The sequence below is a fragment of the Papio anubis genome, chromosome 2 (assembly GCF_008728515.1).
Source record: "Papio anubis isolate 15944 chromosome 2, Panubis1.0, whole genome shotgun sequence".
Lineage (NCBI taxonomy): Eukaryota > Metazoa > Chordata > Mammalia > Primates > Cercopithecidae > Papio > Papio anubis.
Genome location: NC_044977.1, coordinates 137612176 through 137626291, shown reverse-complemented (window position 1 = coordinate 137626291; position 14116 = coordinate 137612176). Strand labels below are relative to the sequence as shown.

The 14116-nt window shown below is 36.7% G+C and overlaps 1 protein-coding gene across 1 annotated transcript in view; it reads left to right on the top strand.

Annotated features, from left to right (window-relative positions):
• ARHGEF26 (Rho guanine nucleotide exchange factor 26) overlaps nt 1-14116 on the top strand; it is a 141193-nt gene that overhangs the window by 72472 nt on the left and 54605 nt on the right. The window contains exons 8-9 of the mRNA XM_021934735.2: nt 613-742; nt 3945-4019. Of these exons, the coding sequence (XP_021790427.2) occupies nt 613-742; nt 3945-4019 (205 nt within the window). The remainder of the gene's footprint in view (nt 1-612; nt 743-3944; nt 4020-14116) is intronic.

Below are 14116 nucleotides of genomic sequence, written 5' to 3'. Positions count from 1 at the left end.
ATGTCACAGTATCTTGCTAAGTTTCATTAAAATGTTATAGCAGCATGAATACTTTTCTTACATTAACAGAAGAAAAAGAAGAATATTTTGACTGATGTGATCAAAAGATTTTCTGTCTCAGAAAGAGGATCTTTGTGGCCTAAAGCCTCTGAAGTCCAGTCTAACTGTTAATTTCTTATATCATTGTCTAGGGCTGGAGAAGTGGCTTAAAACATATTATTTATGATCTTATTAATTTTATGTGTTTATAGATGATCAGATATAAGACCTAGTCTGTATACTGATTTATGACCCATATATTCACCATTATGTTACCATGGGTTCTTCATTTGCTTATCTTCCACTTGTATAAATTTCTAGCTCATACATGTTTTGCCTTGTTGTTAATACTGTTATGTAAAATCCACATCTTATTATATTCAGCCTCGAATATAAAAGGCAGACAAGCCATTCATATTTGCCTGTGTAATTATGTGCTTATGATGTTTTCATATAGTTTAAAATAGTTGGTGCTATATGGATTTATCACAGTATCTTGTAATACATTTTTACTTACTGCTTAATTTGAGGAGGACATATTTTGAAGTTTCTCTTTTCTTTGTTTTCCCTCAGAGCTACCAATCCATCCTTTAAGGAAGTATTGTCAAGGATTGAGTCCCATGAAGACTGTAGGAACTTACCCATGATCTCTTTTCTCATTCTCCCCATGCAGAGGGTGACCCGCCTTCCCCTGCTGATGGATGTAAGACATGACGGTGGCTTTTTCCTCTGTGGAGAGCTGTGCTTCTCTAAATCTGATTAAGAAAATTATTCTTATTCCACTTAAATTGATGCATATTTAAAGGTCTAAAAATCCCCCAATTAAGCGAGAAGGTGTTGTTTGTTCGGAAAGTCTCACCTGTGTCTGGTATCTCTGGAAATTATCTTTCATGTAGGCGTCTGTGGTCATTCTGAAGAAATTGGATCTCATCACCCACTTACTCAGCAGTTTTTGAAATAGGAAGCGTTGTGGCTTCTTTATGTCAGGAGGCCTGGATTCCAATTCTAGCTAAGCCATTAGGCATGTGACCTTGAGCAACTCAGTCTCTTTGGGCCTAAGATTCCTCAGACTGATCACTGAGATCGCTTCATCTATAATGTTCCAAGGTGCCCTGGGGCTTCCATTTCATACAGGAATGAGTGTCTCTTCAGCATGACAAGGCTTAGTATTGCCTGTATTATCATTGTGCAAAGTGAATGAGGAAAGCCCAGCATCCTTCTTGTGTTAGGCAGCATTCATGAAGAAAGCAAGTGTTTGACTTTGAATAATGGCAAGACATGACTGGGAAGAGTGAGTAGAATCTGCCTAGTAGTACGTGCAGCTGGAAAGACAGGTAGGCTATGGGCAGGAGAGTCTGCCACTGGCTGCACTGGAGCTGCTAGAGCAGCAGAAGAGAAAACAGGGTGGCTCGACACAGGGGCCACCCCAGCAGTGGACCACAGAGTGTCTTTTTGATCTAATTAGAAAATATTTTGTTACAATCTTACTTTAAAATTGGATCATAATGTTGATATAAGGTCAACTTTTTACATACCTGATTTTTACTAATTAAAGTAAAATATATATTAAAAATTATGATGAAGGTTACAAAGTAAATTTCACCTTCTGTTTCCCATTGTAAATTCTAAAATATATTCTTTAAAAATGCTGAAATTTTGAAATGTGTAAAAGCTTGGGATCATGAGCATTTAGCTGACTGCTGCAGTTTTGGAGAGGTTTTGTCAGATATTTCAGGATTCACAGCACCTTGTGCTCCTCAAGTTCACCTCGTTCTACTGCCTTTACACCTTCTCCACCCATCTCCTATAATTCGGGAACTTCCCTCCTGTGTGCATTTTGGGAAGCTTACAGTTTTGAACATTTCACTTTCTGTTTTTTTTTTTGAAATCAGTATTTATCATGTTTAAAGATAGAATGCTGCTAAGTTATCAAAATCAAATTTTGGCTTAAGAAGGAAACTTTGGTCCATATAAGGAAATATTATTTCAAATGTGACTATTTTTTTTAAACAAGAAGTGAGTGCTTTGTAAATATAACATTTCTTGTAATGTTAGACTTTGGAATTTTCAGATTATTTTTCTTCTTCTGAAAATGCATTTTATTCCTCTTTGAGAATTGAAATAAAAGAATAAAAATAAATGAAATGCATTTTAAACATGTTTTCCAGATTTTATATATGCTATGATCGCCAAGCCTTTTATAGCCTTTTTAAATTTGAGAAATTTACTTGTATAGAATGGGACTCCAAAATCTAACACATTATGTTATACAGTGTTGGAGATTCATGCCATGATTGCTCAGTAGGCTTTAAACTTTTTTTAAGCCACAGACCCCATTGAGATTCTGAGTAAAGCTATAGCTTTTCTTCCCAGAGAGTTTGTGTGTGCACAGAATTTTACATAAAATATCAATATATGGAGTCCAGCTTCGGATGCCTGCTCTCAGAGACATAAACCAGTATTTTTCACGCTGCTTTCATACCCATTAGTGGGTCATAAAACTGATTTTTGAATTATGAGTGTATGTACATTGCTCATAAAGTGGTTAAATACTGTTTCATAAAATCCTGGTTCATTTATGTGTGCATGTGTGCTGGTTGCAGTGTAAAAGTATTTCTTACAGTAGGTCGTAGTCAAAAACTATAAGAACCTCCACAGATGGTGCGTTCTGTGTTTCTCACATAGCACATAGTTAAAAATCTTGATGCCTGACTTTCAGATGGCTTGGCTTGGTGCTTCTGTACATTTAAGGGACCAGTGACTTGCTAGTCCCCAGCTACTTTCTACCTCTGCCTGGTGCCTGTTGCTCTAAACTATTTCTCATGTGTGGAAATCTGGCCATTTAGACAGAATATAAATGTACTTAAAGTAGTGTCTCTTCAATTTTACCTCATTTGAAAATTCAGTTAAGCTTGTTAATTGAAATAAACAGTTTCAATAATTAAATTGGTTCCTTGGACTTTGAATGTGTGTGTATAGCTTTAAAGTTATAGGTAATTAAATTTACCGGGAATTGACCCTGTTTGACCTTGATTTTACTATCACAAATGAAATTCACAAATATATCACAGAAAATCTAGCAGGCTCTTTTTCCCTTGCTCCTTTTTTTTTTTTTGGTTGGTTGGTTGTTATTTCTTTGAGACTCTGTCACCCAGGAGTGCAATGGTGCGATCTCGGCTCACTCCGACCTTCACCTCCTGGGCTCAAGTGACCCTCCCACCTTAGCCTCCTGAGTAGCTGGGACCACAGGTGCACACCACCATGCCTGGATAATCTTTTTTTTGGTATTTTTGTAGAGATGGGGTTTCTCCATATTGCCCTGGCTGGTCTTGAACTCCTGGACTCAAGCATTCTGCCCGTCTTGGCCTCCCAAAGTGCTGCCACTGTGCCCGGCTGTTCTTTTTATTCAAAATGTATCATCTACAAATATAATTGCCTCTGATAACAGTGATTATAATGGTGATAATTAAAGTAACTCTTATTTATTGAGGGCATACCGTATGCCAGGCACTCATAAAGAACTTTACATAAATTATCATTAACACTTGTAACAACCTTGTGATGTATTTGGCATCACCCCAGTTTTACAGATGAGGAAAGAGAGACTTATAAAGACAGAGTCCGTGACTTGCCCAAGGTTGCATAACTAGTAAGGGGCAGAGCTGGGATTTGAAACCAGGGTGCCCACCTATCTTCTTACTTAACCATTCCCTGGATGGACTTGGATCCTGTGTTTAAAGATTATTTCCTGGTTTTTAAATTGGGTTTTAATATTATCCTCATACTCATCCATAATACCATGTTTGGCATTGTTTGCTCTGAGTAAGAGGATATGGCTGGACATTGGTTTTATTTTACTGAATAAAATAAATCAATAAATTTTGTTCACCTTTATTTCATTACAGACTATCTGTCAAAAAACACCTAAGGACTCTCCGAAGTATGAAGTCTGCAAAAGAGCCTTGAAGGAAGTAAGCAAGGTAACTGTTGGGTGACAGTTTATTTGTGAGACAGGAAACCATTCAGTTATCTCAGAACAAAGTGTGTCTTGGCTTGATGCTGAAAACTGGTAGAGTCTCATGGCCATTTGCACAGCATTCTTTAGGTAGTTGCAAAACAAAATAATGTTTACTATACTCAGTGAAATTGGTATTTTTGCTGTTTCAGACAGTTTTGCTTTAAGGACCTACAGATACCTCATTTTCTTTTGGTGGCTGAATAGCTGTATTTCTCATTCAGTAAGTGGTTGTTGAGTATCAACCACTGTGCCAAGAATGATGCCACTTCTTGGAAATGCAGTAATGAGTGAGACACGTGTGCTCACTGCGCTCGTGGAATGTGCAGTGGAAAGAGGAAGGCAGACATTAAAATAGAGTTACAATGAAGGGTGGTGGGTGACGTGATAGGGAAGTCCACAGTGGTGTCTAAGCTGAGACCTAACCCAGGAGTGGCTGTGAGCCCAGGACTGTGGGAAGAGAGTGTCTCAGGTATGTGTAGAGATCCAAAGGCAAGAAGATATTGGAGATTTTGAAGAGCTGGAATGTTCTCCATGTAGCTAGAACGCAATCTGAGAGACAGCACTGGGGAACCAGCTGTGTGGGGCCTTGTTATACATGCTAGGCTGTTGGGGGCCTGATCCTAAGATGATGTAGAGGCTAAATTCATGTATTATGAAGATGATAGTGAGGATGGGACCAGTTCCGAGGCCAGTAGTAGTTGATGAGGCAAGGGATGGCAGTGGCCTCTGTTGACATGATGGTAAGGTGGTGAGAGGTCTGCCTGTATACTGGGGAGGCAGGCTTGGGGACTGATTGGATGAGCACATTTCAGGACAGAAGTCAAGGACTATGGTCTCTGGCTTGGGTGGCAAGGTGAATGCTCTTCTTCATCTACAGTAGAAACATAGGGAGAGTGGATAAGTTCCATTTGGGTCGCATTGTCATTGAGATTCCTATAGAATATCCAAGTTGGCTAAATAAACAAGTCAGAAGCTCAGAGTGGAGACCTGAACTGGAGACATGGATTTGGGAATCATCAGCATATGGACAATAGTTGAAGCTGGGAGAGTGGATGAGGTTACTTAGGGAGCCTATATGGAATGAGAAGGGTAGTGAGCCTGAGGAATGACCATGAGAAATGCTAGCGTTCACAGTCTTAAAGGGAAAAGAAGCCAGCAGAGGAAACTAAAAAAAGAAAAAGATCAAAACAAAGTAAAACATACCAGAGAAGAAGGGAAACCGTAATAGCCTGGCAAATGGCAGATGATTTGGTGGTTAACTCTGTTGAATGCTGCTGAAAGATAAAGTGAGATAATGATTGAAGTTATCCTTGGGTTTATCGTCAGGTAGGTTATATACTGGGGCTGGGGGACGGGGGCAGGGAACCTGAGCTGAGTGTGTGGAGAAATGAGAGGGAGGTGTGAATGTGCAGTCAGCCAGCAGTGGTAGCTGACTGTCTAAGATTTGGGGAGTGGAAAGAGAAAGAGCTGTGGCTGAAAGGGAAGTGAGAGAGGGTCTTTGTTAGTGTATTTGTTTAAAGATTAGAAAAATGTAGGTAGGGTTAGCTACTCATAGAAATATCTAGCTGAGAGGGAGCAATAGAAGGTATAAGTATCACTGAGGATGCTGTCTGAGGTTGGCACAGAGGAGCAAAGATAATGGTAGCATCAGAAGCTTCCTGAATGTTTCCAGTGACATAGCCCTATATGAATTGGGTATGGCTTTGTACCACTTAACTATGAAGTACTGTTTCTTTTAGTCAACTTTACATCGAGTCACCATTTTGCTTATCCTTATCCTTGCCAAAAATAATTACAAAATCATTCGTTTTATTAGCTAGTTGTTTATTTTTCTAACATATAGTTTTGTATTAAAAGTAAGTGTATCTGTGAGCTTAAATTAAGCTCTTCATCCCATCAGTGGTCTGCACACCTATTTTGGGAACACTAAGTAAAGAAAGCCTGACAAGTGAGAAGTTACATAAGGTATTACTGCCAGTGGCGCTTCCTGCAAGACCTCAAGCCCTATGCTGTCTTCCTAGGGGAGGAGTGAGGGAGGGAAACGGGGGAAGGTTTTTAGGAGAAACTACTAGAGAAGTTCTAGTCTTGGACTTAAATGATATTTTGACAAATTTTGCCTGATTGTTACTAAGAAACCAAAAAAAAAAAGAATTTGCACAGAGAAAAAAATAGGAAGGTACTTGTAATTGGTTATTGAATTAAACTTGAAATGTTACTTACTTTTTTTCAAGAATTTTACATCTTAGTTTCAGTAGATGACTACATTCCTTCAGGCATCTCTTGTTCACTTGATTTCATACTGATACTTTCAGGAAAGGCTGGCAAAAATGTAATAGACCAGTGAATTGCTTTACCTTGATACTATAAGTATACAAAAGGCTATCATGTGAAGAGATGTCACTCCGGTGACTTGCTTTCTCTGAAGGGCATCATACCTTTCTCTCTATTGAGCATGAGTCATGAATATTAGAATTATTCCTTCAGTCTCCCAGTGTTATAGGGAAGCTCAAATCATACCTTTCTCTCTATTGAACATGAGTCATGAATATTAGAATTATTCCTTCAGTCTCCCAGTGTTATAGGGAGGCTGAAATCAATATAGTCAGCTGAAGAATTAATCTTCTTTTTTATTTGTAAAGGTTACTGATGAGGTTTTATAGATTCTGGGAAAACAATTGAATACTTTCAGCAGAAAGAGTATGCATAGAGAGCATTTATGGTTCAGAATGAAAATGTAGAACTACATTTGTTTGCTTTATCTAAAATCAGAGAAATTGGGAGTTCCCAATATTTTATTTTAAAGAGTTAAATTTGGTATGTTGAGGCCCAAGTTTTTAGAACTAGATGCTGCCTTAATCTCTTCGGTAAGTGTCTCTAAGTAGTCACTCATTCTTGGAAAAAAAGAGTCATACCTTTTTGGTAATTAAAATAATGCAGTTTATTCGCAAGATGCAAATAATACTTCGCTGAAATTGCTCATGCATGTTGCTGAAAAATCTGTGACAATTTCTTTAATTTAGGGCCTTGGAAAGACTTACTGACCTAATCAAACAACTTAAAAACAAGAACAACATTTCTGTAAAATGAAAAATGTGCGTAGCTCCTGATTGTCGGTTAACATGCGGGGGGTGGGGAGAAATTTTAGGGAATCTGATAATTTCCATAGGAATCTGATAATTCATGTCATCCAGAGTGATATGTACTGTGTAAGGAATAGTGATCAAGAGATGGTCTTATGCCAAATGAATCTTCCCTGTTATTTCCTTCTGTTTACTCTCCCATGGAAAGAGAATGTCTGCTTTAACTCTGACCTCATCAAAATTCTATTTGGAGTTGGAGATAGTGTTACATTATGAGCTTTTGTCCCAGAGGCAAAATAGTCAAGCTCTATTTAATTTTTTACTGTAACATATTGCTTCATCCATTTACAAAGAAGTACATGTGTATGACAAATGGCCAACAAACATATGAAAAAATGCTCAACGTCACTAACTATAAATGCAAATTAAAACCACAATGAGGTACCACCTTACTCCTGCAAAGATGGCCATGATTTAAAAATAAAAAAATAATAGATGTTGGCATGGATGTGGTGAAAAGGAAATACCTTTACCCTGATGGTGGGAATGTAAACTAGTACAACCAGTATGGAAAACAGTATGGAGATTCCTTAAAGAACTAAAAGTAGAACTACCATTCAATCCAGCAATCCCACTACTGGGTATCTACCCAAAGGAAAAGAAGTCATTACATGAAAAAGACACTTGCACACTCATGTTTATAGTAGCACAATTTGCAGTTGCAAAAATATGGAACTAATCCAAATGTCCATCAACCAATGAGTGGGTAAAGGAAATGTGGTATATATACACCATGGAATACTACTCAGCTGTGAAAAGAAACAAAATAATGACATTTGCAGCAACTTGGATGGAGTTGAAGACCATTATTCTAAGTGAAGTACCTCAGGAATGGAAAACCAAATATCTTGTGTTCTCACTTATAAGTGGGAGGTAAACTATGAAGATGCAAAGCCATAAGAATGATATAATGGACTTTGGGGATTTGGGGGAAAGGGGGGAGGGGGATGGGATAAAAGAGTACACATTGGGCATAGTGTACACTGCTCAGGTGAAGGGTACACCAAAATCTCATAAATCACCACTAAAGAAATTCTCATATAATCAAAAACCACCTGTCCCCTGAAAAGTAATGAAATAGTTTTTTATAGATAAGTAGATATGAAAGTATTTTTATTATTTTATTATTTAATTTTGTGGGTACATAGTAGGTACATGTATTTATGAGGTACATGAGATATTTTGATATAGGCATACAGTGTGAAATAAGTACATCATGGGAAGACAGTGTGGCAATTCCTCAAGGATCTGGAACTAGAAATACCATTTGATCCCACCATATCATTACTGGGTATATACCCAAAGGATTATAAATCATGCTGCTATAAAGACACATGCACATGTATGTTTACTCCGGCACAATTCACAATAGCAAAGACTTGGAACCAACCCAAATGTCCATCAATGATAGACTGGATTAAGAAAATGTGGCACATATACACCATGGAATACTATGCAGCCATAAAAAAGCATGAGTTCATGTCCTTTGTAGGGACATGGATGAAGCTGGAAACCATCATTCTGAGCAAACTTTTGCAAGGACAGAAAACCAAACACCGCATGTTCTCACTCATAGGTGGGAATTGAACAACGAGAGCACTTAGACACAGGGTGGGGAACATCACACACCAGGGCCTGTTGTGGGGTTGGGGGGAAGGGGGAGGGATAACATCAGGAGATATACCTAATGTAAATGACGAGTTAATGGGTGCAGCACACCAACATGGCACATGTATACATATGTAACAAACCTGCACGTTGTGCACATGTACCCTAGAACTTAAAGTATTTGAAAAATAAAAAATAAACACATTATGGAGAATGGGGTATCCATCCCCTCAAGCATTTATTTTTTGAATTAAAAATAATTCAATTAAACTCTTCATTTTAAAATGTAGGGAGTTATTATTGGCTATTGTCACCCTGTTGTGCTATCTTATAGATCATATAGTAGGTCTTATTCATTCTATTTTTTTTTTGTACCCATTAACCATCCCCACCTCCTCCCCAGCCCCCGACTACCCTTCCTAGCCTCCAGTAAGCATCATTCTACTCTCTGTGTCCATGAGTTCATTTAAAAAGTTTTTTTAATCCCACAAATGAGAACATGTAATGTTTGCCTTTCTGTGTCTGGCTTACTTCATTTAACATAATGATCTCCTTTTATAGCCATGTTGTTGCAAATGACTGGATATCATTCTTTTTCATGGTTGCATGATACTCCGTTGTGTATATGTACTACATTTTCTTTATTCATTCATCTATTGATGGACACTTAGTTTGCTTCAAGATCTTAGCTATTGTAAACAGTGCTGCAGCAAACATAGAAGTCCAGATATCTCTTTGATATACTGATTTCCTTTCTTTTGGGTATATACCCAGCAGTAGGATTTCTGAATCATATAGTAATCAATTTTTAGTTTTTAAAGAAACCTCCAAACTGTACTCCATTGTGGTTGTACTAATTTACATGCTCACGCTCAGTGTATGAGGGTTGCCTTTTCTCCACATCCTTGCCAGCATTTGTTATTGCCTGTCTTTTGGATATAAGCCATTTTAACTGGAATAAGATGACATCTCATTGTAGTTTTGATTTGCATTTCGCTAATGATCAGTGATGTTGAGGACCTTTTCATATGCCTGTTTGCCATTTGTGTGTCTTCTTTTGAAAAATGTCTATTCAAATCTTTGCACATTTTTGATTGGATTATTAGATTTTTTCCTATAGAGTTATTTGAACTCCTTATATGTTCTGGTTATTAATCCCTTGTCAGATGGGTAGCTTGTACATATTTTCCTTCTATTCTGGGGGTTGTCTCTTCACTTTGTTGACTCTATACTTTGCAGAAGACTTTTAACTTGATGTGATCCCTTTTGTCCATTTTTACTTTGGTTGCCTGTGGTTGTAGGGTATTTTTCAAGGAATTTTTGCCCAGACCAATGTCCTATAGATTCTCCCCAACATTTTCTTGTAGTAGTTTCATAGTTTGAGGTCTTCGATTTAAGTATTTACTCCATTTTTATTTGATTTTTGTATATGGTAAGAGATAGGGGTATAGTTTTATTCTTCTATGTATGGATTTTCAGTTTTCCCAGCACGGTTTATTAGACTGTCTTTTCCTCAGTGTATGTTCTTGGCATTCATGTCATAAATGAGTTCACTGTAGGTGTGTGGATTTGTTTTTAAGTTATTTTTTTCCGCTTTTCTGGCGTATGTGTCTGTTTTTATGCCAGTGCCATGCTGTCTTGGTTATTATAACTCTGTAGTATAATTTGAAGTCAGGTAACGTGATTCTTCCAATGTTGTTCTTTTTGCTTAGGATGGCTGTGGCCGTTTTGGATCTTTTGTGGTTTCATATAAATTTTAGGATTTTTTATATTTTTGTAAAGAATGTCATTGGTACTTTGATAGGGTTTACATTTAATCTGTAGATTTCTTTGTGTAGTGTGGACATTTTAATAATATTGATTTTTCCAATCCATGAACATGGAATATTTTTCAATTTTTTGGTGTCTTCTTCCATTTCTTTTATCAGTGTTTTATAGTTTTTATTATGGAGATCTTTCACTTCTTTGGTTAATTCCTAAGTATTTGATTTTATGTGTGGCTATTGTAAATGAGATTACTTTTTAATTTCTTTTACACATTGTTCACTGTTGGCATATAGAAATGCTACTGATTTTTGTATGTTGATTTTGTATCCTGCAACTTTACTGAATTTGTTTATCAGTTCTGATAGTTTTTGTTTTGTGGAGTCTTTAGGTTTTTCCAAATATAAGATCTTATAATCTGCAAACAGGATAATTTGATTTCTTCCTTCCAAATTTGGATGGTCTTTATATCATTCTCTTGTTTGATTGCGCTAGCTAGGACTTCCAGTATGTTAAGTAACGGTGGTGAAAATGGATATCCTTGTTATGTTCCAGATATTAGAAGAAAGGCTTTCCATTTTTCCTCATTCAGTATGATACTAGCTATGGGTCTGTCATACATGATTTTTTATCATGTTGGGGTATATTCCTTCTATACCCAGTTTTTGAGGGTTTTTATCATGAAGGGATGTTGAATTTTATCAAATGCTTTTTCTGCACAATTGAAATGATCATATGATTTTTGTCCTTCATTTGGTTGATATAATGTATTACACTGATTGATTTGCCTATGTTGAACCATCCTTGCATCCCAGGGATAAATCCTGTTTGGTCATGATAAATAATCTTTCTAATGCATTGTTGAATTCAGTTTGCTAGTATTTTGTTGAGGATTTTTGCATTAATATTAATCAGAGATATTGTCCTGTAGTTTTATTTTTGATGTGTCTTTGTCTGGTTTTGGTATCACGGAAATACTGGCCTTGTAGAATTAGTTTAGAAGTATTCCCTCCTCCTCTATTTCCTGGAATAGGTTGGGTAGGGTTGGCATTAGTTCTTCTTTAACTGATTGGTAGAATTCAGCAGTAAAACCATTGAGTCTCAGGTTTTCCTTTACTGGAGACTTTTTATTACAGCTTCTGTCTCATTACTTGCTATTGGTCTATTCAGCTTTTGGATTTCTTCTTGGTTCAATCTTGGTAGGTGATATGTGTCTAAGTATTTGTCCATTTCCTCTAGATTTTTAAAATTATTTTCTACCAATTTTGGGTTTGGTTTGCACTTACTTTTCTAGTTCTTTGAGTTTTATTGTTAGTTTATTTGAAGTTTTTCTTTTTTCCTTTTTCTTTTTTTTTTGAGACAGAGTTTTGCTCTATCTCCCAGGCTGGCATGCAGTGGCATGATCTTGGTTCACTCCAGCCTCCACCTTCTGAGTTCAAGCAATTCTCATGCTTCAGCCTCCCAAGTAACTGGGACTACAGGCACATGCCTGGCTAATTTTTATATTATTATTATTATTATGCTTTTTTATTATTATACTTTAAGTTCTATGGTACATGTACACAATGTGCAGGTTTGTTACATATGTATACATGTGCCATGTTGGTGTGCTGTACCCGTTAACTCATTATTTACCTTAGGTATATCTCCTGATGCTATCCCCCTTTCCCCACATGCCATGACAAGCCCCGGTGTGTGATGTTCCCCACCCTGTGTCCAAGTGTTCTCATTGTTCAATTCCCACCTATGAGTGAGAACATGCAGTGTTTGGTTTTCTGTCCTTGCGAGAGTTTGTTCAGAATGATGGTTTACAGCTTCATCCATGTCCCTACAAAGGACATGAACTCATCCTTTTTTATGGCTGCATAGTATTCCATGGTGTATAGTGTATATGTGCCACATTTTCTTAATCCAGTCTATCATTGATGGACATTTGGGTTGATTTCAAGTCTTTGCTATTGTGAATAGTGCTGCAGTAAACATACACGTGCATGTGTCTTTATAGCAGCATGATTTATAGTCCTTTGGGTATATGCCCATGTATTATTTTTTAGTAGAGATGGGGTTTCTTTCACCATGTTGGCAGGCTGATCTTGAACTCCTGGTCTCAAGTGATCCACCCACCTCGGCCTCCCAAAGTGCTGGGATTACAGACGTGAGCTACTGCACCCGGCCTTTTCCTCTTCTTTGATGTGGGCACTTCCAGCTATAAAATTCCCTCTTAGTACTGCTTTTAGTGTATCACATAGGTTTTGATATGTTGTGTTTTCATTATCATTTCTTTCAATAAATTTTTCAATTTCCTTCTTAATTTCTTCTTTAACCTACTGGTCATTCAGGAGCATATTATTTAATTTCTATGTATTTGTACAGATTCCAAAATTCCTCTTATTAATTTTTAGTTTTACTTCATTATGGTCAAAGAATATACTTGATATTACTTCAGAACTTTTGCATGTTTTATGACTTGTTTTGTGACCTAAATATGGACTATTCTTGAGAATGATCCATGTGCTGAGGAAAAGAATGTGTATCCTGTAGCTCCTGGATGAAATGTTCTGTAAATATCTGTTAGATCCATTTGGTCTATAGTGCAGATCAAGTCTGATGTTTCTTTGTTGATTTTCTGTCTGGAAGAACTGTCCGGTGCTGAATGTGGGGTGTTGAAGTCTCTAGCTATTATTGTACTGTGGTCTATCTCCTTATCTATAATAATATTTGCTTTATATATCTACGTGCTCCAGTGTTGAGTTCATATATATTTAAAATTATTATATTCTCTTGCTGAATTGACCCTATTATCATTATATAGTGACTTTCTTTGTGTCTTCTTATAGTTTTTTTCTTGAAATCCATTGTGTCTGATATAAGTATAGTATCTCTTGGTTTTTTTTTGGGGGGGGAGGTGGGTTTCCATTGACATGTAGTATCTTTCTCCATCCCTTTGTTTTTAGCCTATGTGTGTCTTTATAGGTAAAGTGTTTCTTGTAGGCAGACCAATCAGTCTTTTTTTTTTTTTTTTCTTATCCATTCAGCCAGTCTTAGTCTTTTGATTGGAGAGTTTAGTCCATTTACATTCAGTGGTAATACTTCTGCCCTTTTATTATTTGTTTTCTAGTTGTTTTGTGGTCTTCTATTCCTTCTTTCTTTCTTTTTCATTTTCCTCTAGCAAAGGTTATTTTCTCTGATGATATGGTTTCGTTTTTTGCATTTTATTTTGCATGTGTCCATTGTATATTTTTTGGTTTAAGGTTATCATGAGGCTTGCAAATATTATAATCCATTATTTTAACACAATAACAGCACTATTTGCAAGGAAACAAGCAAATAGAAAACTAATAAGAACTCTATGTCTTAACTTCATACCCCCACTTTTAATCATTTTGTTGTTTCTGTTTTTATCTTCTTGTACTGACTATGTCTTGAAAAGTTGTAGTTACTATTTTTGATTGGTTAATCATTTACTCTTCTACTTAGGGTAGGGGTAGTTTACACACCATAGTTACAGTGTTATAATATTCTGTGTCTTTCTATGTATTTACTATTA